Consider the following 25000-nt stretch of genomic DNA (forward strand, 5'->3'; position numbering starts at 1 on the left):
GTCTGACTAAAGAGAATAAATGAACTGGAAAAACTGAAAAAGCTCAGTGATACCAAAGCCTAAATCTGTAACCAGAGCTGCAATGGGAACAGAAAAGCGGATCTCAGAAGCTGGTGACAACTTCAGCAGCGGTTCAGTTTAACATTACAAATACTGACAGTCATCCCAGTTACAGTTACAGGTAGGCATAAAAGGAGGAAGAAAGAGTGGATTGTATGCATTTCAGTAAAACAGCAGCGCTGCTTCCCCCTACCCTGCCCGCGGCGAAGAGGTGGCAGCCTTTGACCGTCTCAAAGATGTAGGGCGCAAGCTCAGGCTGGGCGGGGAGGTGGGACTGGGACAGGGACTGCTTCACCTTCTTGATCTCGACCAGACACAGCGCCCTCTCCGCCCCTGGAGGTCAAACACAGTCAGTGCCTCTCTCACGGCTCCAGTAAGAGGGGCAGATGACCGACACACATGCAACACAGGATACTGACCCCTGATCATGAGCAGAGTGTAACACAGGATACTGATCCCTGATCAGGAGCAGAGTGTAACACAGGATACTGACCCATGATCATGAGCAGAGTGTAACAGGATACTGACCCCTGATCATGAGCAGAGTGTAACAGAGGATACTGACCCCTGATCATGAGCAGAGTGTAACACAGGATACTGACCCCTGATCATGAGCAGAGTGTAACACAGGATACTGACCCCTGATCATGAGCAGAGTGTAACAGAGGATACTGACCTGTGATCATGAGCAGAGTGTAACAGAGGATACTGACCCCTGATCATGAGCAGAGTGTAACAGAGGATACTGACCCATGATCATGAGCAGAGTGTAACAGAGGATACTGACCCATTAAAATGACTGGATATTAACAGAGGATACTGACCCGTGATCATGAGCAGAGTGTAACAGAGGATACTGACCCGTGATCATGAGCAGAGTGTAACAGAGGATACTGACCCATTAAAATGACTGGATATTAACAGAGGATACTGACCCGTGATCATGAGCAGAGTGTAACAGAGGATACTGACCCATGATCATGACCAGAGTGTAACAGAGGATACTGACCCGTGATCATGAGCAGCTTCTCGTGCTCCTTCAGGATATGGATCTGAAAGACGGAGCCCAGGCCGGGGATGTGGGTCAGGGAGTTCTTGATCACATTCAGGGCATAGAGACCCTCCTCGGAGCCCACCAGAACTATCTGAGGATGGGAGAGAGGACAGCATTGTCACCGCGGTGTAGTCACACTCCACAGGCTTTCAGAGAGATAAGAGGGCCTTTCACAGGAAACAGAGCACACTGATCAAAAGCCACTTCAACAGCCAACGTGTGGCATTGCATCTGCCTCAGACACCGCTGATGTGAAGTATGATTCACATAAACGTTGACACAGGCAATATGCCAACGTAATCTTGTTTACACTGACCAAAAATCTCCCCACATGAGAACACTCAACATATGCTCCAGTCTTGCACATGCTCAGTACTGGTCACTGTGTTCCACATCATAACTGCTAACTGCTAATTGTAGCAAAAAAAATGCATCAGAGAGGTCCTAAACCATAACTAACACAAAACGGTATCGCTGCTGCCCAAATGCATTTGTGTCAAACATTATACATGGAACATAACACAGGGAGATGAGGGTGGGGGTGGGGATGGGGGTGCCCAACCCACAGGAAGTGTTGGGTGTCAGGGGTATCAGTCAATTCTGATGCATTCTGACAGGTGTCCACCCACACCCAAGCTGAATGTTAGCAATTCACATACAGTAAAAAGTGACAGCAGATCTGACAGTGAAACAAATGCTCTCTTCCCCCCGCCGTTCTGCTGTGTGCTGAAGACGCATGGGGAATGATACCCCAGCTGGGCTGTGTGAGAGTCTGCCACTCCTCTGTGTGTGTGTGTGTGTGTGTGTGAGTGTGTGTGTGTGTGCGCGCGCGTGTGAGTGTGTGTGTGTGTGTGTGCGCGCGTGTGAGTGTGTGTGTGTGTGCGCGCGCGCGTGTGTGTGTATGTCTGTGGCTGTGTGTGAGTGTGTGTGTGTGTGGCTGTGTGTGAGTGTGTGCGTGTGTGTGTGTGTATTTGTGCGTGTGTGTATGTGCATGTGTATGTGTGTGTATGTGCGCACCTGTGTGTGTGTGCGCGTGTGTGTGTGCGTGTATGTGTGTGTGTGTGTATGTGTGTATGTGTGTATGTGTGTGCGCGTGTGCGTGGCTTGCTTTAGACGCAGTTTTCAGAGGTACCTGGTCAGTGAGAGGCAGAGTGCAGTTGATGTCCAGGCGGTCGTCTCCCTCCAGCTTCAGCAGGGAATTGCCCAGCAGTTTCTACACGGAGAGAGAGGGACAGAATGAGAGAAGGACAGGCACATCTCTAACCCTGTCACCTGAACTATGCGTGACAATGGAATTTCCAAGACGTTTCCCTCGACTACTGGCTTGTATAAACTACGTACTAGTACTGCATAATCACCTTTATGTTATTTATATGCATGCTGTTTTAATGTTCCCTCAGCCTAAGTTCACACTCTTTCAGTGCAGGGGATCTTTTACATTACATTACATTCACTTAGCAGATGCTTATCCAGAGTGACTTCCAGCACAAAAGAACAGAAGTGCATCCATTAGTATCTTAGTATTATTTTTTCCCTCCAAACTCCCTGCCACTGCACACGGAGAAGCTGATGTGTGCAACATTAAAGTGGTTCCCCGGAAATGACTAGAACAAATTTTCTAAGATAACTGACAGAACTAATGGAGCAAAAGTGGTAGAAAGAAAACTTTTAATTCCTAGACAGGTCGCGCTGGTAGGTGCTTACTGAATGTTATTCAGTGCTTTTAAACTCAAAGCGTCGGTTCAGAAACATCAAAGACACATCAGCTATCATATATTTTTGCTTTGTGGGGTTATATCATTTATGCCCATAAATATCTCTTATACTCCTGACTCACACACCTCCCACGTCCCTGACAAACTTCCTTATCGCCCGCACCAACTAGACCGAAGAGTACTCTGACAGAATATTCGGGGACGATGACAGAGGTGATGCAAGCTGAGGGACAGGGACAGGGACAGGGTGAAGTATGGGGACAGGAGGTATGGAGTATGGGGGGGGCCATGGAGCAGTCGCCAGACAGGCGAGGATGACATGTTTGGGAGCACATGCCTTTGACCAGACATCAGACACATGCACTGCGGTGAGTTCTCCACGTATCCCCTCTCTCTCTCTTTCAGACTGTGTGTGTGTGTGTGTGTGTGTGTGTGTCTAAGTATGCATATGCTTTTGTGTTTATCCATGTACCGCATGTATGTGTATGTGAGTGTATGTATGAACTGTGTGTGTGTCTACGTATGTGTATGCTTTTGTGCTTTTATCTATATACTGCATGTATGTGTATGTGAGTGTGTGTATGTATGAACTATATGTATGTGTGTGTGTGTGTGTGTGTGTGTGTGTGTGTGCGCCTGAAAGAATGTGTGTATATGTGTGTGTATGTATATGTGTGTATTTGTATGAGTGTTTGAGCTGTGTGTCTGTGTGACATCCAGTGTGTGTATGTATGTAAGTGTATATGAATGTGTGTGTGTGTGTGTGTGTGTGTGTGTGTGTGCGTGTGTGTGTAAGAGCGTGCAGCCAGTCCGCTCTAGCCGAGTTGGAGAAGAGGGGGGGACCAAGCAGCAGGCAGCCTCGTGCAGCTTTTTACCTGGACCAGTGGGGAAAGAACCATCTGTCTTTTGGCAACAGCAGCCTATGAGCACAGCAAAACCCAATGGGATGGGAACAGAGAACCGACATCAAAGTAAACACGCCAATTAAACAAAGACAAACACCATGGAGAAGCAAAGAACAGACAGAGAAAAGGAGAGAGAGAAGGAGAGAGAGAAAGACACAATTAACAATACAGAGAGAGAGACACACAACTGACAATACAGAGAAAGACAGACACAGTCAGGATGTCAAGTTCTCCCTGCTCCGATCTGGCATAGGATAGATAAAGGGCCACACAGACCAACATGAGTCAGGTCCTGTTGGTGTGCTATGCGCACAGCAGAGGAAGGGGTGTGTCTGATTGTATAACGTTTGCATAGTTCTCTTGACCTCCTCTTGTGAACAGGCCAAAAACAACACAGCACATGACAGGGGCAGAACCTACAGATGAACCAAAAACCGTAACTATACAACATGGACACGCCGAGGTGGCACTGGTCAGGTGATGTCACCGGCAAAAAAAAAAAAACAAAAACCCCAAAATAACCTGCTCATGCAGGAAAAGCAACCTTAAAGGGTTTGTTCACAATTAATTCAAATTTAATGTCGTTGCTCACTTTTACTCTAGTAGACAACCACACTGAAAAGAAAAATTGAGCGCACACACTAATTTGAAATGCTTTAATGGCTTTATAAACCTACTTCAGTCTAGGTAACCCCTAGGTGAAGCCCGCAACGCATTGCTCCACTTCTCCTTCTCTTGCTCAGTAGTTCTTTTAGTTGTTGTCAATAACAACAATTGATATTTTAGTTGTGTGTTATGCTTGTGCACTCTGAAGTGTGAAGGCACTCCAGAGAGGCACGCAGCATGTGTTCAGTTTACACTACAGTTTTAAGAAATACCAACGTTTAAATAAAAAAATCAGATTGTTTAGAGGCTAAAGGACAGCCACCCTGACATACTCAGAAAGCTCATATGAGGAGATAAAAACCTGACCTGATACAGGGACTTCATCAAACGCCCATTAATCACTCACAAAATTACAGACGGAGGAACGCCACGCAATTCGAGAACACACTGAAAGGACGTGGTGATTGGTCGACAGTGCAACCAGTTCATTCCTTTTCAGTATTCAGACCTTGCTAACTTGCATACTGCATTCAAAATGTTTAGAAGCTACCCTTCAAGAAAACCCGACAGCTGTTTTCGTTCTTAATCAGCAGTAGACTTTCCAGCTAAGAAAGGCTAAGTCCGAAGCTAAGTCCTTCCCTATTGCATGTGGATTTTTGGAGGAAGCCGTGGGGCGGGGAACTGTACTCACAGCGTCGGCCTCGGCTTTCTCCCGTGACGCCCGCCCTCCTGCCACCACGGACTCCAGCACTGACACCCAGCGCTGCTTGTCGGGGAAGCTGGGGGCCATGAAGTACATGGACTGGCCCGGCCAGCAGGTGGTGTGTGGGTGGGACTCCAGCTTCAGCACATAGGGGATATCTGCAGGCGACGCGACAACCCGACCGTCAGCAAGGAGGACGAGGACACGCTCGCTGACGGACTCTGACTCAACGCAGGTTCATGAAGCTGCAAACACACCCAAGCATACAGGGCATGCACACACACACACACACACACACACACACATGCGTGCATACCTACACACACCTCAACACGCACGCACGCACGCACGCACACGCACACACACGCACACACACGCGCACACACACACACACACACACACACAGGCATTGTAGAACCATATGATGACTAGACACAGCAAGAAGAGCACTCTTCATGCACACGACCCTGCAGCGCTGAGTGGGTGCGGTGAGGGACTCGCCTGACTTGGCGGTGTTGGCCAGCTCGGTCGCCCCCACGGCTCCGTGCACTGTCACGTCACCGTCGGGCAGGCACAGCTCAAACTCCTCCAACGGCTTCACCGAGTCTGGAAACACGCACAGCCCCATTTCACACACCAGGGACAAAAATCACAGCTGCACAACATTTGTGTGTGTGTGTGTGTGTGTGTGTGTGTGTGTGCCCATCATTGTTTGAAAAACCAAATCCAGCTTTTGATGTGGAAAAAAATCATACCCATACTGCATGCATGCATACATGTATGTATATTAATATGAGAGAGTGATAAAAGAGATTAATGAAAGTTTACTGTTTACTGTTAGATCTGGACAAAGTGGCTGCCCAGTTCAGGCTTTGAGTTTAAGATCCATTCAGACATGAGTCTAACTCTGACTGGCTTTTCAAAGGGCTCCCAGTGCATTTTAATATTCCAACCACACACACAAACAAGGTTGCAAGAAGACAGTTGAAGAAGAGCATTGACGTTTTCTTCCTGAAATAACCGCAAGGTTCCTTTGAAGAGCATCGATCTGAAAGAGGCCTGTGGGCCAGTGAAAGCCACCGAGCGTGCACTGAGGATTTGAGTGAGACGTGTGTTGTGAATGGTTCAGAATGGGGCAGGGATTGTGCACCTTCTCTGGGCTCGGTCTCGTAGACGGACACCTTGGTCCCGTCCAGCACCACGTACTTCCTCTCCCAGCCCTGACCACGCTTCCCATTCCTGCAGGACACACACAGCACTCATTACATTCTGGGGTGATCAATACTACAGATATAAGCGGCTGCACCAGGAGTGAGTCCTGGACAACCGCACAGCCCATGCGGGCAGTGGCATCAGTGGCCAGGGACGGAGACATTACATTACATTATTGGCATTTAGCAGACGCTTGTATCCAGAGTGACTTGCATCAATTACTGGTTATTACAATGTTATCCATTTATCCAGCTGGATATTTACTGAGGCAATTCTGGGTAAGTACCTTGCCCAAGGGTTAAGCAGCAGTGCCCCTGTGGGGAATCGAACGCTCCTTAACCACTATGCTACACTGTCGCCTGTAACATAGTGGAGAGTTGAGCCCCGCCTGTGACCTGGGGTCCCCCCCCCCCAACCCACACTCACCTGGGTTGCTTCATCCAGCCCTCCAGACGCACGTGGCCGCTGGCCTCCTTGAGCTGCAGGCCGGGGGAGCTGGCTTTGTCCCGGCACAGCACCTCGCAGAAGTGCAGGGCGTACTCGGCGGGTAGGCCGCACGTGGCTGGAAGGCAGGGGGAGCATTTTGGATGGCACAAAGCGTGACATTCTAAAGCAGGAGAGAAAACAACATTAAACACGAGAGGGATGGAATATGGAGAGGAAAGAAAAAAAAAATTAAACGCACAGGGTCACAACAAAAGGAAACGGCGGCAGACAATGGGCAAGTGCACAGGGAAGCAGCCACAATTATAAATGTGATAAGTGTTTCTAAGTCCATAATCTGTCCTACAGAGGTTCTCAGAAAGCTGTTTGTTGATTTACATTGCGTTACATTCCTTTAGCAGTCGCTGTTATCCAGAGCGACTCGCAGCACAGAAGAACAGCAGTATATCCATTCAAGCTGAATGAGCAGCAGTGTCAGACCAGGTGACTGAGTGAACCCAAAACATTCCAGCTGCTGCTTGAGAGGTTTACAATCAATGACCAACCGCGGTGTCAGACTGTTTGTTTAACCTGGACACAGTGTGTAAAGTTTGCAGTTCATCAGACAACTGAGGGGTGGTAAAGGCTTAAACAGAAAGGATGGCGTGATAGGAGGGGGTAAGGAGGATGGTGGGGCATGGGGGAAGGCGGAGGTCGATACGTACCCACGCAGGTGGCCGCCTGCCTGCCGAAATGCACGGTGTCCAGGCAGACGGCGCACTTGGAGGCCCTCATGTTGAGGCCGACGGTGAAGCGGTGCGGGATGTTGTGGTGCATCCTCTCCTTCACGCGCCGCCCGTACTCTGCACACAGCCAATAAGAACAGCCGGACAGAGCAGAGTTACTCACAGGCCACACCCACACCCCCAAAACAGCCAATAAGAACGCAGACCAACCCATAATGGCTCTACACTACATACAGTGAAAAAGAGAAACCTGAGATATGCACAACCAAACAAGTTCTTTGATTACTTCAGACAGAGATAATGAGAATAATAAATTTTCCTGCCAGAGTGTAACCCTAACCTATAGTACAAAATCAAAATAAAAACAACAGGAGACTAATTATCTGATACCGTGGCAGAGTAAATAACACATGACTTCATAACAGATCAAAGTATAGTCAGCATACTCACAGCACTAATACCTTTACCTGTAATACCTGCACAATGGCCTTCATTCGATTGATATCCACTCAGCGTAATTGAAAATACTGGACTCAAAGGTATATGTACCACAGTGTACAAAATCCACAACGCAAGTGATTGCAATTAACCTAACTGACAAGTGTCACTATCCTGTTTGTAAAGCACCAAATTGGGCAAAGAGAGGTTCAAGAACAGAGCATAATCAAGGAGGAAGCATTGTCAGCATACAATGCAAGCATAGTGGGAGGAAGAACAGAAAATCTCAAAAGAAACGGGAAAAAAAAACAGATCTCATCATCTTCCTTTGGGATCAGCTCCCTCCCTCGGGAAGGGAAATGACAGTCATGCGCTGGGGGCATCAGGCAGGATCTGGGTGTTTGTTTTTTGGGGGATGTGTGTCAGTTTCAAGACCACTTTCGGGAGAGGGAACGGAAACGGAGAGGGTAATATGTTCCTGTGGGTGACCTGTGGCCGGTGGGTGGACCGCAGCAAGCAGAGTCCCAGTGACGATGGCTCTGTGGATGTATGACGCCGGCCAATTGCTTCAGATTTATTCAGCCCTGCACTCAGAAAAGGCTCTGATCATTTACACCCATCCAAAACATCCATCTTCACACGTTAAAGGATAAGCGGTTTTATTTTGACCATATCTATCCACTGAAGAAACACTCGAAATAGTAACAAAATATTAAGCCCATAGAAGGTACATTACCGCACGCTTATTTGGCAGCCATCCTGGCAATTCACTGGCCACAGTACATACGGTACAATATGGGCTTTATGATAAATCATACACCAAACAGTCCTGCCAAGTACTTACATTCCTACTGACTGTATTGGCAAGTTAAACAAATCAGGCCCGGACTGATAAGATGCTGTACTGTACAGTATCCAGGCATCTTGACTACCCACTGGGTGAAAATGGCAATGAATTAACCTTTTTTTTCTGGTGCAGTGCTTGATAAACCCGGCTCATTGGCCCCCTTGATGGCGGGGAGAGTGGAGAGGGGGAAGAGGGGACAAGAGGAAACCCAGGCCTCTTTTTACCAGGGGGCTGTAAACTTACTTTCAAAGGTGACCCTCCTTCTCTCTGTAGAGAGTGAAAGAAAAAAAAAAAAAAAAAGAGTTCTACAGTGAGGCATGTGACGCAGGTTCGGGTGCAGAGAGTGAGAGACGTCCGGTGTCTTTGACTGGGAAAAAGTAGATAGCCGGCTGATTAGGGCCCAAATAATGACAAACCAAAGAAGAAGATCCGAGGAAGTACCTTAAAGACTGATAAACAACGTGAACGTGAGCAGGAGGTGTCGTCACACTGAGATACAAGACAGGACCATCCTGGCACCACAGGCTTGTGTAAAACCGATATCCAAACTGCTCTCCAGTGTGGTTTAGTGCAAGGTTTTGATTCATTTTGAAGGGAAACATACACAAAAAGCAGATTTAAATTACTCAACCCCTCCACGCTTTACTGTGCCACTGAGCCTTTCCACTAAGCCAGTGTTTCTCAATCCTCCTCCTGGAGCCCCCCTGTCCTGAATATCTTCTATCTATCCTTGCTCCAAACATGCGCTTGATTAAATCAGGTGTGCTCAGCTAATCAGAAGTGCCACAGATGAGTTCAGTCAGGTAGGTAGAGCAGGGAAAGATGGAAAACGTGCGGAGCAGGGGGGCCCCAGGAGCAGGATTGAGAATCAGTGCACTAAGCTATAATGTTGGGAAATGCCTGCAGTTTTGGCTTCCCTCGTCAGTACAGCGGTCAGTGGGATAGAGACCCCCAGTTACAGCTTCTCTGTACCTGCAAGCCGCTCCCCCACTTGCTCACCTTCGGGTGTGGAGGTCTCCTTCCTGCGGGCAGAGTTGGAGGGGGCAAGGAGGCTGCTGGGATTGGGCTGGTGCTCGGGGGACTTGACGATGGCAGACATGATGATCTGCTGGCGGGCTGTGGCCGGGGTGGCGGGAGTGCCGTGCTCCATGGCCTTGAAGTGGTTCGCTGAGGGAGAGAGAGGGGAGGGGAGGGGAGAGAGGGGAGGGAGGGGAGGGAGAAATGGAACGATTTACGTCCTCTACACATTCGCAGGTTCAAACTCCTCACTCCTGACACATTGCGGGACGTGAAGTCCCACTGACTCACTGTGCTGTTCGTAAGAGGTCAGAACAAACTGTTCAGCCTGGGGGAGAGATACTCAACTGTGAACAGTGACGATACTGTTTCTACATAGAACTGAAACACGTTTGCCTGTACAAGAAATCCCATTTTGTTTTTGCTTCTTTCTGAGTGCTGTATTTCTTCCTTGTTTTCCATCTGTTTAGATGATGCAGTACAGTATTATTATGTGAATGTGACTGTCCCAGCTCCAGGTGTAGAGGAGGCAGGAGGGGTGTCAGTACAGGGGGGTGTCTGTAACCGAGGGGCCCCGTCTCTCTCTCACCCTCCTCCCGCAGGGAGCGCAGCTCGATGCGCATCTTCTGCAGCGCCTCCTCCAGCTCGGCGCAGCGCGCCCGCTCCTTGTCCAGCGCCACCTTCATGTCGCTGTACTGCATGGGCACCTGCGCCTGGGCTGCTGCTGCCGCGGCGACCAGGTCCTCACGGCGACGGCCGAAGATGCCCTGCAAGGCGAGCAGAGCAGAGACGGTGGTCACAACCTCACCTGGAGGGAGAGGTAGGCTTTAAGGCACTGTTTGTTCAGTTTGTTCTGAGGGAGGAATGGTATAGAAATTTTCAGCGATTACAGTTTACACAGAGCCTGGCAGGACGCTGGGTGTTTTACACATGCTAATCAAATCAATTGTCATGGTTATACTGTACCTTTAACTATTACTTTAACTATTACCTGACAGGTCTTTCCGACAGATTCAGAACTTGTAAATGAAGTAAGATGATGGATAAGAGGTCATGGATGAGAGTCTCCAAACACACATGAGTAACTATAACGCTGAGAGAGAACAAAAGTGTACTGTGTGTGAGTGCAAACAGATCAGACGCTTGCCTTCTTTTTCTTGGAGGGCTGGTCCATCTTGGCCTGGAGGAAGTCTATGAGTTTGGTCTGCTGCGATATGGTGCCCTCCATCTTCACTTTCTCATGAGAGTACACGGCCTGTAGGGGGAGCCAATTCGTCATCTGTGATGAGCAGGTGGTGAGGAATCCACATTGAAACAGCGAGGATTAATATAGTCATCAAATTCTAAAATCTCTAAATGCCTGATTTTAGTGTCGATTGAATCCAAAAGCTTTTGAGTCTGATAACTCAATGTCATGTAAATATGGTAACTGTCCCTTGTAATTGGGGGTAATGTTGTCCCAATTATTAAGGACACTCAAAGGTTGCATTTGATATTTAATATCTTACAATAGTGTTCCCTAGACTTGACCGAACACACTGTTAAATATCTCCTCACAGAAATGAAAACACTCTGGAAAATGTAACATATATGAACAACTGACAGCGTGGACAAGCAAAAGAAAATCTATTACCATCTTTGAAGTGTAACGGCATTTGTTTGTGTATCTGCCAAACGAATTACAAGTTCATGCCCAAATGTTTGAAAGAGTGAACTCTGACAGCTCTCGTGCACCCCCACACTGTAATTACAACTGTGTCACACAACATGGCAGTTCAGCCAGAACCGTAACAGCACCAGAGAAGAACCTAAAAACAGACTACTCTAGCTGATTGCATATAGTTATTGAAAATGGCACAGCAGTTAATTTATTCATAACTTTGCAACGTCAAATTAGTTAAGCGCACTTAGAAACATTTAGGTGGTATTTATATGCTAATCCGAGATGCCACATAAATAATGCACAGTTCAACTAATTACTGGTGCGTTTTCATAATTTCTCAAGTGCGCAACATGATGGGTCTGAAAAGGCGGGATGACAAACAACATTCACCGTTTTCTTTATGACGCCGAAGGGCTTCAAGCATGACGACGACACGAAGCTGAAGCAGGATTTTCTAACGGGAGTGTTCGAGCGTCGTTATTAATCATGGATTTGGCAACCTTTCCCCACAGATCTGCTCTAGAAATGATGATGACAGCCGGGATGCGATACACTGCACAGCTCCTGCAGTGCCGTTCATCTGCTGGCATGACCATTTAATGTGTAATCAACATGTAATAACGGGGGCGGCAGTGTGGAGTAGCGGTAAGGAGCAGGGCTCGTAACCGAACGGTTGCTGGTTCGATGTCCGGCTAGGGCATTGCTGTTGCACCCTTTAGCAAGGTACTTAACCCAGAATTGCCCCAGAAAATATCCAGCTGTATAAATGAATAAAGTTGTAACGTATGTAAGTCCCTATGGATAAGAGCATCTAATTGATGACAATGTAGTGTAATGTAATACGTCACCATGTTATTATTCCTGTGTCTGTCTGCAAAAGCATGGTTGCAAAGAGTGCTTAGAATGTGCAATTTTAGGTTCAGTGAGTGGAGTGAGTTTCCACAGCTCTGCACTGAAGTAAACAGCACATCAAACAGCCCCACAAACAAGGAGGAGTTTTGTCCTGCTTTGAAAGGTCTGATATAAACACTCACATTCCATGGTCGATGCTGGACAAAATATCAACCACATGAAGGATAAATGCCCTCACGGGTTACTGAAAACGGTCCTTGAGTTGTTTGTTGTCTACTATAAACAACATCTAACACCAGTCCCCTTATTTCAAATGGTTAGAGTAACATTTAAAGTTGTGTTGAATGCCTCCACTGGTCAGGTAAGAGACTGTGGACTATCTGACAAATTATGAGCATCTCCATTGTCACTCAAACCTGTCTGAATCAGTTTTTAGGCCTATTTAAGTCAAACAACCCTATCCGGGAGGGTGTGTCTGTATCGACACTCTTAAAAGTGGGCGTTGCTCAGGAAAGTCAAACATTATGCAAGCTAAACTTAACATTCTGGAAATGAAAACACAGTACTGTTGTGGATTATTAAAACTGTTAACATTTAAAATGGGTCAAAGAAGTAACAACAAACTATATTGCAGACAACAATCCCTTTGGAGTGATTGGACTATGATAAGGAAGGGGTGGATGGATTTCCTGGACACCTTTGATTTCCTGTGTCTTCTTGTATTGACCGATAGCTTGGTACAAAACTGGAATGTATCCACAGCCACCACAGCTAGCATGTTCTGCTTCGGGTTTAATCCATTTCGGATCATTTTACATGCTCTGCAACAAATGCTCACATCAAATGCAAATTATTAAAACAGATAAACAAACATCGCATTTAAATTTTGATAAGGAGCATCATGCAGTACAACATAAACTGATTTAAATGATTTAAAATATGTGTTTTACTTTACCAGGTAAGGTCAACTGAAAACCGATTTTCTTTTAAAATAATGACCTGGGGGGAAGGAATTATTTGGAGAGGGAATTATCTAGTCAATTAACCTGGGGGCCACAAAAAGCTGCACTGGGAATTCAGCCAGATCATTTTTTTTTATCATAAATAAATGATAACATTGAAAATGACCCTCCCACTGACGTTATACACCTACAGAAAAAGTACTGCACAGTGAGGAGTGCTAATTAAAGTAGAGGTAAGGTGACATAAGGTGCAGGAAAGCTCGAGAGGCTGATTTGAACTAAGCATGTGCTGTAGCTTTAGGAACTGGCAGATCGTTTTTGGGAAGAGAGGGAGCTGAAAGCCCCCAGCAGACCCCTCCGTCACGATATCCAGGCCCGGTGCGGGTGCGTTTTCAACCGCGGGTCTGCCGTGCTTGTTTACTGCCCCCTCTCTAAAAAATCTGTTCCACGCAGAACGGCCAAACTGCTATATATAGCCTCAGTGGCCGTTGCCAAATTAACTTTGAGGAGTGCCAGCTACAGTAGCTTGTCATGGCGTTGTGTTGCGCCACCTTTGTAGCCATTTAGCTACACTGCGGCCATTAGGAGGCCCCGAGCGTAATCAGTACCGACAGTGTGACAGTAATGTGGACAGGGCCGTGTTGCCTGAACAAATGCGCTAATACAGCACTTTGTCACTTGGCACTTGAAAAAAAAGTACACTTTTAGCCAACAGCTGGGAAAAAATGTATCGTCTGAAACCGATCAAACCTACTGGCCATACGCTGAGAAATGGGAACTTTAATTTTAACATTAATGCTGATGCAAGATGGAGACAGGGGTGCTTGAGAAAACACGATATGTTCCCAAGATCCTCATAAACAGGAAACCTGTACATGGTAGTGTACTGAAAATAGAATGAATTTTTTTTGTCACACAAACACACACACACACACACACACACACACACACACACATTTAGTGTAAGATAATAATGCGATGTGTTCCCGGTATGCTGTAGTGGTAATGAGCACAGTTCTACTCCCTGGTGCACCACTGCCGTTGGGCCCTTAGGCAAGGTGCAGTATTCAACCCAATCTGCCTCAGAGTAAATACACAGCTGTATAAATGGAAAACGTGGAAAAAAACTGCAAGCATGCAAGTTGCTCTGTATAAGAGTGTCTGCTGAGCAAATGTAATGTAGTGTAATGTGATGAAACACACATTATGTCAAATAAATGTAAGAGCGTAAGATATGCGGCAGTGTAGCACAATGGTTAAGGAGCAGGACTTAGTAAGGTTGTAACCGAAAGGTTGCCGGTTCAATCCCCACTGGGACACTGCTGCTGTACCCTTGGGCACTTAACCCACAATTGCCTCGGCTGTATAAATGGATAACGTTGTAAAGAACTGTAACCTATGTAAGTCGCTTTGGATAAAAGCGTCTGCTGAATGAATAAATGTAAATGAATGTAATATGGTCGGAGACAGAGTGCTGCCAGGGTGCAGATCTGCAGTGCGGGTTTCCTGTGAACATCTGGAAGGATTTGAGAGGTAGGGGTGCAGGGGTTAGGGAGGAGATGTGAGTCTTAAAGGCCGGAGAAGAATGGGTGTAAGAGGTGGTGGTATAGGGAGATGGGGGGGTGCGAGAGGCCAGGGTTGAGAGGGGGAGGATTCGGCACCTGGATGTTCTCCAGCTGGTACTCCAGGTCTGTCCGCTCTGTCTTCAGCAGGTCGGTCTGGTCCAGGGCATCCTGCAGGCCCTGAGTCAGCCGGAAGATGTGCGTCTTCTGCATGTCCATCTGCTGCTGAAGCTTCCCTTGCTGTGTGGGGTAAAGCACAGGTTAGCACACTGCAGGTACTCTGCAGAGTAAAGCACAGGTTAGCACACTGCAGGTACTCTGCAGAGTAAAGCACAGGTTAACACACTGCAGGTACTCTGCAGAGTAAAGCACAGGTTAGCACACTGCAGGTACTCTGCAGAGTAAAGCACAGGTTAACACACTGCAAGTACTCAGCAGAGTAAAGCACAGGTTAGCACACTACAAGTACTCTGCAGAGTAAAGCATAGGTTAACACACTGCAGGTACTCTGCAGAGTAAAGCACAGGTTAACACACTGCAAGTACTCAGCAGAGTAAAGCACAGGTTAACACACTGCAGGTACTCAGCAGGGTAAAGCACAGGTTAACACACTGCAGTTACTCTGCAGAGTAAAGCACAGGTTAGCACACTACAAGTACTCTGCAGAGTAAAGCACAGGTTAACACACTGCAGGTACTCTGCAGAGTAAAGCACAGGTTAACACACTGCAGGTACTCTGCAGAGTAAAGCACAGGTTAGCACACTGCAGGTACTCAGCAGAGTAAAGCACAGGTTAGCACACTGCAAGTACTCAGCAGAGTAAAGCACAGGTTAACACACTGCAGTTACTCTGCAGAGTAAAGCACAGGTTAACACACTGCAGTTACTCTGCAGAGTAAAGCACAGGTTAGCACACTGCAAGTACTCAGCAGAGTAAAGCACAGGTTAACACACTGCAGGTACTCTGCAGAGTAAAGCACAGGTTAGCACACTGCAGGTACTCTGCAGAGTAAAGCACAGGTTAGCACACTGCAGGTACTCAGCAGGGTAAAGCACAGGTTAACACACTGCAGCTTAAAAATAAATATTTAGGGCTGACAGAATGACAGGCTCTACAGACAATTCATCCAAGGAACATTTAGTGGTGCCTCGACAGCTTTCAGCATCACCTAAAATAATATTTTTCATAATTTTTCTGTCAAAAGGCTAATTAAACACAGGAAGCTAGCTAATGATACTAAATAGCTAAATGAGATGAGTCACCTCCGTCTGATGAAGGTAGCCTTGTCGCTAGCTAGGAGTGAGGATAAAATAGATGCACTTGTGCGTGTCTGATGGAGACCCATTGCCCATGTGTACCTCGTCCAGCAGCCTCTGTTTGAGCTCCCGCTCCGATTCCAGCTTCTGCTGTAGGCTACGGGCGTTCATCTCCAGCATGGCGTGCTTCTTCTCCAAGTCGTTCAGCTGAAAGAGGCGGGAAAGTTGCAGACTGGTCAGCTAACTTCCCCGCGTTTGGCATGTCTGAAAAACTGGCAGCCAGGCACAGAGGGGCACAGACAGGTCGACTGACCGTATCAGAGAGGCTCTCGGCCTTCAGCTTCTGCTCCTTCAGGGCCTGCTGTAGGGCCACGATCTCAGCCTTGTGCTCCTTGACCGCTAACTCCACCGCCTGGCGGGACTCTGTACTGCGCTGGTCTGCGCGCAGCCTGCGCATAGAGAGATGAGGAGCATCAGGCCATCGGAGCGCTGTCATCATTCAAACAGGTGGCCTGTCAAGCGTGTTTTGCTTTACCGTGAACTTTACGGGGAGGGTTTTCTTGGCCTGGTAAGGTTCTGAGCGGATGTGTGTGTACTGGTTGCTGAGTTTCTCAATGTCCCAGTGTCTTGGCTTGTGCTGTACGTGTTATTGGGTTAGGGGGACGAGTGCTCGTGAAGATATTAGGTGCAAGTGTGTGTTCTTGTTAGGTACAAGAGAGTGTATGCAGTGTGGCTGGATGACACATTATGTCTGTGTAAGAGTAGAGGGTTTTCATGAGTGTAGTGTGTGTGTGTGTGTGTATGTACGTCTTCTTACTGTTGTTTCTGTAAGTGTGCGTGTGTACGTCTTCTTACTGCTGTGTGTGTGTAGGTGTGTGTGTGTGTGTGTGTGTGTATATGTGTGCAGGTGTGTGTGGCTCCACGTTACCTGTTCTGTTTCTCGTTGTCCAGCATCCTCTGCATGTCACGGGTCCTCCTCTCGGCCTGGCCCTTCTCGTCCTCCAGGGTGCTCCTCCAGGCCTCCCACTGCCTCTCCTTCTCCAGCAGCTCGTCGTTCAGGGTCTCCAGCTCCAGCACCTGCTCCTCCAGCATGGTGCACGTCGTCTTCAGGGTCTCGATGTTCTGGGGAGAGGGGCGTGGGAGGGAGGGTCTGAGTGCAGAGCCGGGGGAAGTGCTACCCCTGGGAAGTGCTTAATTCCTGTGAGGGAGGCTGAATTCTGGGCTAGATAAACTTATTTCCTGGTCTTTCGCTTCCTGCAAGCACAGGAATGCCCTATGGGTTCTGTAAGCGACCAATAACTTTCTGCCTTTTGTCAGATGGTTATCAGTAGAGTTTTATCAAGTTAATGCAAATGTCTGAATAGACTACTCACATTTAGTCTTTCAGTGTATGGCCAGGAAGTAGAATGGGGGAGGGGGCTTACTGGCATAACAAGCATATCAAAAGTCAAAAAAAAAGAAAAAATAGAACTTTATATAAAAATTCTACTGAATTTCAACCCCTGACAAATAATGCTATGAATATCCTGATTTGCAATGCACATTTTTTTTTGCAAGTCCCTGACATTTCAGAAGCTCCACGACCAGAACGATAATTCTGAAAATACGTATTGACGGAAATGATCTGTAAACCGGAGCAAAGCGCCGTCGCTCCAAATATAGCTGTAGTGGCCGTGTGAAGTCTGCGGATTCGGGGGCCCGAGCGACCCGCGAGCGAGCGTGACGCATCGCTCCCACCCTCGTCTGCTTCCCCGCGCCTCCGATCTACATCCCCGTTATGCAACCGTGAGGCCAGAGAGACTGCGCGGCCCCCCTCCGCCGCCCACACGCCCTCCCACAGGAGCTCAGCGCAGCTCACAGCTCAGCGCGAGGAAGTCTCACTCCCTGCCTCTGTGCTTAAAACCTGCCTTTACAGGCTGCTTCTGCTCAGCCAGAAACGTGGGGCATCTGTCTCTCACCTATTTCTGATTGGTCATTGGTAATATGGGTGTGGCGTTTGCTACACCTGTTTCTGGTTGTTGAGGTGTGTGTGGTTAGCATCTCACCTGTTTCTGGTTGTTGAGGTATGTGTGGTTAGCAGTTCACCTGTGTCTGGTTGATGAGGTGCATGTGGTTAGCATCTCACCTGTTTCTGATTGTTGAGGTGATTGGTGTCTTACCTGTTTCTGGTTGTTGAGGTGTGTGTGGCTTATGTTTGATCTGTGTCTTGTTGAGGTGTGTGTGGTTGGTGTCTTCCCTGTTTCTGGTTGTTGAGGTGTGTGTGATTGGTGGCTTACCTGTTTCTGGTTGAGGTATGTGTGATTGGTGGCTTACCTGTTTCTGGTTGTTGAGGTGTGTGTGATTGGTGGCTTACCTGTTTCTGGTTGTTGAGGTGTGTGTGATTGGTGGCTTACCTGTTTCTGGTTGTTGAGGTGCATCTCGCGGTCGGCCACCTCCCTACGCAGCCGGTCCACATCCTGCTTCAGCTGCAGACGGTCCTCGTTCTCGTCCGAAGCCTCGTCCAGCTGCTTGGACAGGTAGAAGTTCTGCCGGTTCAGTTCGGCGTTCTCCTGGGTCAGCTGGGTCAGCTGTTCCTCCAGGTCAGTGATTACCTGAGGGTCGTTTGGTAGAAAGTCAAATTAGTGGTGCAGCTAGAGTTTGCCCCAGTGCATTCTGGGCCTGAGGGATTAAACCACACTGATATTCTGTTCAATAATCTGCATCACAATCAGGTTTCAGTTTTTCCCCAAGAACAATATTCTGTTCACTTAGGCATATCCTGCGCTTATTACTAGTTCTTTTACCATCAATAAACGGACTCTCATCTAGTTTTTATTTTAAATTCTCTTCACATTTTAACCTCTCTAGCAGCAGGAGTTGCACCACATCACACATTGACATTTTATAATAAACTTCGTTATGCCTAAAAAAAAAAAACATGAAGCCTGACAAATGACACTTCACTCTCAGCTAATGCGCCTGAACCATCCTCCTTATCATCTCATAATGAATTGGATTTGGAGCTCGGTTAAGTGAGACACAGGAACCTACGGTCATTATTCACCTGCTTTTACAGGGAAGCGACACCCTCCTGTATCTGAACCACAGCACATTCCTGCAAAGCATTAAATATTCAGTGTCTCTGCTCTCAGCTCCTTCCCTCCATCTCTATCCAACCGCAGGAGCCATTTTGTCTGTGGAACAGACGTTGCTAGACGGTACAATACTGTCTGGAGGCCAAGAGTCTCCCTACATGGTGCCGACAGAGCTGTTGCTGCCCAAAGGTTTGCTAATAAAATTATCTTCTGCCTTGCATAACCAGAACAGGATAAAGATCGAAATCCTTTCAGCGAAGAAGTAAAATCAACAGAGCTAAACTGTGGAGAGATTTCTGACACAATATGGAGTCTGATTGAGGCGGCGTGGATTTAAAACTCTTGAAACCCCCCTTGAGTTTTCCCCAGCTCTCCACAGCCTTGAGCAAGGCACTTAACTAAAATTGCTTCAGTAAATGGCTAGCCCTGTTAGTCACCATGAACAGACAACCGCAAAGCACTTAAACACCGAGAATATCAGCCGGCCTGCGCCCAGCCACCTGAGAGAGTTTTCTGAGCGAGTGTGAGCTGTCACCCTAAGCCACGGATGTGTGTGACGTGTGTGTGAGAGTGCGGAGAGGGAGCTCGGCTGCAAAGCGAACGGAGAGCTGGACGTGCGGGGCGCAGTCATTAAACTGGCGCGCTCGCCCGGGGCGATTCACTGACCCATTCTACACTGCGGCCATAGCGCCCATTTACTCCACTTGACCGGTTTTAAAAGCCTCCTGTTTATGCAGAGGCTTCACTTTTCTTGGTGGGGGGAGAAAAAGCAACCTAATCAAATCATCTCCAAAACACCCCCCCTCCTCCCTCCTCCACCACCATCCCCCCTCAGAACACCATCCCCAATGTAACTGGCCCTGCATCAGGCCCCTGGTGATGTGGGGAGCCGGGTTCAGCCCTGTGTGCGGCAGCCTCTGATGCACCGCCCCCTGCTCCCGTACACGAGTGCTGCCGTGTGGAGGTGCCATTGGAGGCTGGAGAAGTGAGAAGGGAAGTGCTCATTTTCTGCCCGGTGATCAGTCCTCCTCTCCCAGCCTGCCCTTCAGCTCCCTGGGAGGGCCACTGTCCTGAAGTGGGTCCCGGAGGACCGCTGAGGTCGGCAGCAGTGCCCTGGAGCACTGAGCTGTCAAACTTTCTCTTGCTTTTTCTCTGTCTGTCCTGGGCATAACCAACACTAAAAGCCTGCACAAGCTATTCCTCAGACTTGCAATAACTGACAAACACACACACACACACACACACACACACACACACACAGACACTAGCTATAATCTTGACGGTGGCGTACTGAACTCTGTGGGAATGTACAAATAAAGGTAATAAAATTCACTTAAGAATGGACAGAGATGAGAAGAGCTGCCCTGGCATAGACAGAAACAATTGCCTTGTTCCACCGGGCCACTATACACCAGCATGCCCAGAATCCAAAACCATATCAAACAAGGACACAATATCCTGACAGACTGAAAGTACACCGATTACAAAAAGCTGAGTCCGTCCTGTAAGATGGCTGATAAGGATGAGAATAAAATGCTGACAAATCTCTCAGTCTGTTCACGACTTCAGAGCTGAGCGCCCGAACGCAGGCGGCGTTCGGTATCCGCGGCGCAAAGAGTGCCCTTTCGCAACAGCTTGCGAGTGGGAGGAAGCTGTAAGTGGGGCAGGGGAATAACGAGCACCCGTTACACGCTAGCGGACACAGAGCCGCGTCCAGGCGCTGATTCACGCTAACTGACTTGAGAGGATATAAATGTCGAAAAAAAGAAAAAAAAAACAAAAAACATAATAGCCACGTCCTCGCACCCGGGACGCGCAAACGAGCCGATATATGGGTCACCTTGCGTCGGATCAGCCCGAATCCGGGGGAAGTGCAGCGTGACCAGATTTTGACTTTGATTTCATTCTCTTTGGTTTGCGGATGAAAGTGGGCGAGCTGCAGTGTGCGAAGCTGCTGATGAAAGGAAAGGAGTCTTTAGTGGCTTCTGTCTATGTTTGTGCGCGCGTGTGTGTGTGTTTGGGTTGGGGTGATGGGGTTAGTCACATTGAAATGAATATATACACAACAGCTAACTGTTGAACAGAGGTGATTTTTGGTTTGGAAGTGTAATATTAGGGTAGATACAGGTCACATTGGAAAGATGCAAAAACATACTAGAGGCACCTAGGACTTTCAAGATTCAAGTGTTCTCCCACCTGTCTCAACCACTGAAAGAATAGCATTGGTTTGGAATGGCATGAGCTGAATCTATGTTTACTTATTTGAGATTTCCACTAGTGATATGCTTCTGGGTAAAAAAGAAAACCCTCAAAGGAGGTAAAAATGGCCTGTCATTGCCTAAACTGTCAAACTGTACTATAACACACCTGTATAATACCACAACATCAAACTGATTATGAATGTATGAGCAGGTGTCATCCATCTAACATTACTGTACTCATCAGGAGTGCATGTCCTTCAAACAATTTTTAGCTTAGCCATTTCCTGGTTTGTAGCTAGGAAATACAGGTAAATGTAATTATAATAGTTGTCTTTTAAATTACACTCAGAAGACATAACACTGATATCAGCAGTACATTTTTTGCTTTAAGAGTCGCTTTGGATAAAAGCGTCTGCTAAATAAATAAATGTAAATGTAAATGTAAGAGGGCTTTCTCCAGTAAATGTGCAGTGGGCCTTTCAAATTTGATTAGTCAGAAGCTTGGGAAATACTATAACAGGCATTAGGTTCAAAGACTATTCACTAGATTGTCACTGGGAAGCATTTATTAAGAATGGAATTTATTGTGATCATTTAGAAGGTTTTTGTTTACTTCATGTGTTTATCCCTGTAAAATTGCTCCTACCAGGTCATACTGCTTAAAGCATCGTCAGGACTGCAAAATGCCTTCATAAACACTTCCCTAACATTTACTTCTAAATATACCAGCTAACACAGCGTCGTAGGGTATGGAACGTCATCATCGGTGCCGTAAACATCACCATGTTGTTTTGGTACGTCACGGCACTGTGACATGGATGATGGAACAGCAGACTGTATTGCAGTGTGTGTCATCTGGCATTAATATTTATTCACATCCTATGTAAGGCTTATGAAGGCTTTCATGATAAATACATAATGTAACAGATACCACATACATAATTATAATGTGGGAATCTTCACTGAAAGCCTTACCACTGTGCTGATAAACCAAGGCAAAACTAGCAAAACTAGCAAAAACTAACAGGAAAATGTCATTTTAGTCGCGGCGGTTTAAAAATAGAAGGCCCTAATTAAAACAGGGCAGAGGTGAGGGAAGAGCTACTTTTGCACCAGAGAAACGTCTGCTAAGTGCTGAACCTGTGACGAGCAGTTGACAAATGTTGCACTTTCACGGAAAAGCCGCGGAAGAAGAGTGGGCGTGCGCGTACAAGGCGAAGCGGCTTCGCGTGGCTTTATCACGCTGGATGATAGCACCGATTCATCAGCCATTAATTGATACCTGAAAACGCCTTCCACTCTGGGTGAACGACGGGAGCTTGACGTTTCACAGAAACGGCGTTATTTATAGGGCAGAAATGGCGGATAAATACGCCGTGTGTCGGGAACCGAAGCAGCACGTACCGCGCAGCTGTCTCTCAGAGCGTCAAACTTGCGCTGGATCTCGTCTCGGTGAGCCTGCCGGGGAGAGAGAGGGGAGCGGCGTTAAGGCGGAGGTGGGTTCTCCTCCGGTTTAAAGAGTGGCGTCCCGGGCGTATTGGCGCGGCGTCGGCCCCTCACCCTGAGCGCGGTGATCTCCTCCTCAGCCTCGGCCGTGGTCTCCTCCAGCTCGGTCTTGGCCTGCTGGAGCTGGCTCTCCAGGGCCTGCCGCGCCACCTGCAACCCGCTGATCTGCGACTCGCGCTCCTGCAGAGACAGCGTCAGCTCCGTCACCTGCCGCTTGATCTCCAGCTTCTGCTCCTCGTGCTCCAGGCCCACCTGGGGAGGAAGAGGAGGAGGAGGAGGAGAGAGCCGTGAGGAAGAGTGTTTAAAAAAAAAAAACATTAATAAGTAAACCTGCGCTGGACGCTGCTCCCCCACACCTCTCTCAGCCTGGTCTCCAGCTCCAGCAGCCGGCTCTTGTTGCTCTGTTCCTGCTGGTTCATCTTCTCCAGGTGCTCCTCCAGCTTGGCGTTCTGGGCTTCCAGCTTGCCCGCCTGCGACTCCAGGTAGAACTTCTGCTGCCTCAGCTCGGAGATCATCTCCTCTTGGGCTTTCCTGCAGGCCCAGAAAACAGCTCAGGTGAGCGAGTATCAGAGCCGGCGGAAGAGCCTTCCGGGGAGAAGGCCGTGTGACATGACCCCAGGGGAGACCACTGGGATCACAAACGATCATAAACAAGGTCAACTGGAACAAAGGGAAAGCATCCGATTGAATGGGACTTTGGAAACCCCTGACCCCTCCTTGTCAGACGGTACAGTTCCCACGATGCAACACTCACATGTTCTTCTGGGTGTAGATGCTGCTGTTGGCTGCCAGCTTGTTGGCCTCAGACAGCTCTGCAATCCTCTGCTCCAGGCTCTTCATCTTGGAGTCCATGGCATTGATGGTCTGGAATGGACACGGACGTGTCAACTATCGTGACAACCGCCAGAACTAAACTATAGCATCTCTGCAGCACCAGTATATAATGATCTTATTGCACTATAGCTGATGCTGCAAGCAGTCATACATGACTTCAGAGCGGAACCCTGCACACTATTTCAGTAATGTAAGAACCTCCACTGTCTGTTACATGAATCAAATTTACTATGCTAGAAATAATCATATGAATATCGTCCCACGTTCATTTGAATTCCATCCTAATAATTCACTCAAACCCAAAAGAGATTAACTTGCACATCATCTACATTAAATATATTACATGGCAATTACACAGTAGAAAAATGATTACAAATATATATAATTAAGGAAATCAAACAATATTGGTCTATGTCACCCCGAGGACTAACTTCCTGCTTTCAAACCCGCAATAATCACACTGAAGTGGTTATTGCTCGCCAACGGTCCCTCATTCTGATGTGCTGTAACTAAAAAACTGGGCTACAGGATCTCCTCTCCTCTAATTAGATGGGTATTTTTCTAGGATTGAAAAAATTTGCACTTAGTCAATATGCAAATAGCATGTATAATTTCAGCTAGGCTGGTTCACAATATTTCTGTATCGAGTAGATTAGAAATGTACTTAATGTCTTCAACAGACAAACAGACAATATATCTCCTCAGATCTGATTGATTTACACATCCAGGCAGGTCTTTTAGAGAGGCCCATCTACTGCGTTGTAACAACGGCCTGGCATGAGGGAAAAAGCTGACGTTAATTCTCATTTTAACAAATGGAGATCAGTCTATCACCACCTGAAATTGAGAAACAAATGCTTTGAAACAAATGACAGAGGCATTTTATAAGCCAGGAACATATCACATTAAACAATCCACTATCCAAAGTACTTTTGTGGGATGCCCTTGTAAACAGCTTCAGCAAAAGCACAAACATGAGGATGTCTGTGTACTGCACACACAGGGGAACGACCCCCCCATCCCGCCATACCCCACCCGCGAGCAGAACAGAACTCACCGCCGTCTGCTCGCTGATGAGCTTGCATTTCTCCCGAGCCTCTTCCTCGTGCTTGGCCCGCTTGGACTCCAGAGCCTCTTTCTCGGCCAGATCCGCCTTCATCTGGGCCTCCAGAACCTGAGAGAGAGGGCACGGAGGGCCAGTGAGACATGGCCAAACCACGCCCACTCCAGCGCGTTTCACCATCCTCATTCACACACTCACTCTCACACTCTCACACTCTCACACTCACACACTCACACACTCACACACTCACACACTCACTCACACTCTCTCACACACACACACACACACTCATGCTCACGC

General features: G+C 47.6%; 1 protein-coding gene across 2 annotated transcripts in view; it reads right to left on the minus strand.

Moving 5' to 3' along the window:
- The window catches only part of LOC118776102 (citron Rho-interacting kinase), a 73079-nt gene that overhangs the window by 7135 nt on the left and 40944 nt on the right, over window positions 1-25000 (minus strand). The window contains exons 11-33 of one of the 2 annotated variants that reach the window (XM_036526184.1): window positions 24695-24811; window positions 23558-23667; window positions 23160-23334; window positions 22858-23055; window positions 22702-22755; window positions 18416-18613; window positions 16951-17144; window positions 16336-16471; window positions 16125-16229; window positions 14865-15005; window positions 10874-10981; window positions 10316-10493; window positions 9709-9876; window positions 8953-8976; window positions 7404-7541; window positions 6682-6862; window positions 6194-6282; window positions 5545-5649; window positions 5032-5201; window positions 3705-3749; window positions 2247-2327; window positions 1070-1205; window positions 254-393 (exon numbers count right to left, since the gene is read on the minus strand). In XM_036526184.1, the coding sequence (XP_036382077.1) occupies window positions 254-393; window positions 1070-1205; window positions 2247-2327; window positions 3705-3749; window positions 5032-5201; window positions 5545-5649; window positions 6194-6282; window positions 6682-6862; window positions 7404-7541; window positions 8953-8976; window positions 9709-9876; window positions 10316-10493; window positions 10874-10981; window positions 14865-15005; window positions 16125-16229; window positions 16336-16471; window positions 16951-17144; window positions 18416-18613; window positions 22702-22755; window positions 22858-23055; window positions 23160-23334; window positions 23558-23667; window positions 24695-24811 (2991 nt within the window). The remainder of the gene's footprint in view (window positions 1-253; window positions 394-1069; window positions 1206-2246; window positions 2328-3704; window positions 3750-5031; window positions 5202-5544; window positions 5650-6193; window positions 6283-6681; window positions 6863-7403; window positions 7542-8952; window positions 8977-9708; window positions 9877-10315; window positions 10494-10873; window positions 10982-14864; window positions 15006-16124; window positions 16230-16335; window positions 16472-16950; window positions 17145-18415; window positions 18614-22701; window positions 22756-22857; window positions 23056-23159; window positions 23335-23557; window positions 23668-24694; window positions 24812-25000) is intronic. The other variant, XM_036526183.1, reaches the window with a different exon arrangement.

The sequence above is a fragment of the Megalops cyprinoides genome, chromosome 4 (genome assembly GCF_013368585.1).
Source record: "Megalops cyprinoides isolate fMegCyp1 chromosome 4, fMegCyp1.pri, whole genome shotgun sequence".
Lineage (NCBI taxonomy): Eukaryota > Metazoa > Chordata > Actinopteri > Elopiformes > Megalopidae > Megalops > Megalops cyprinoides.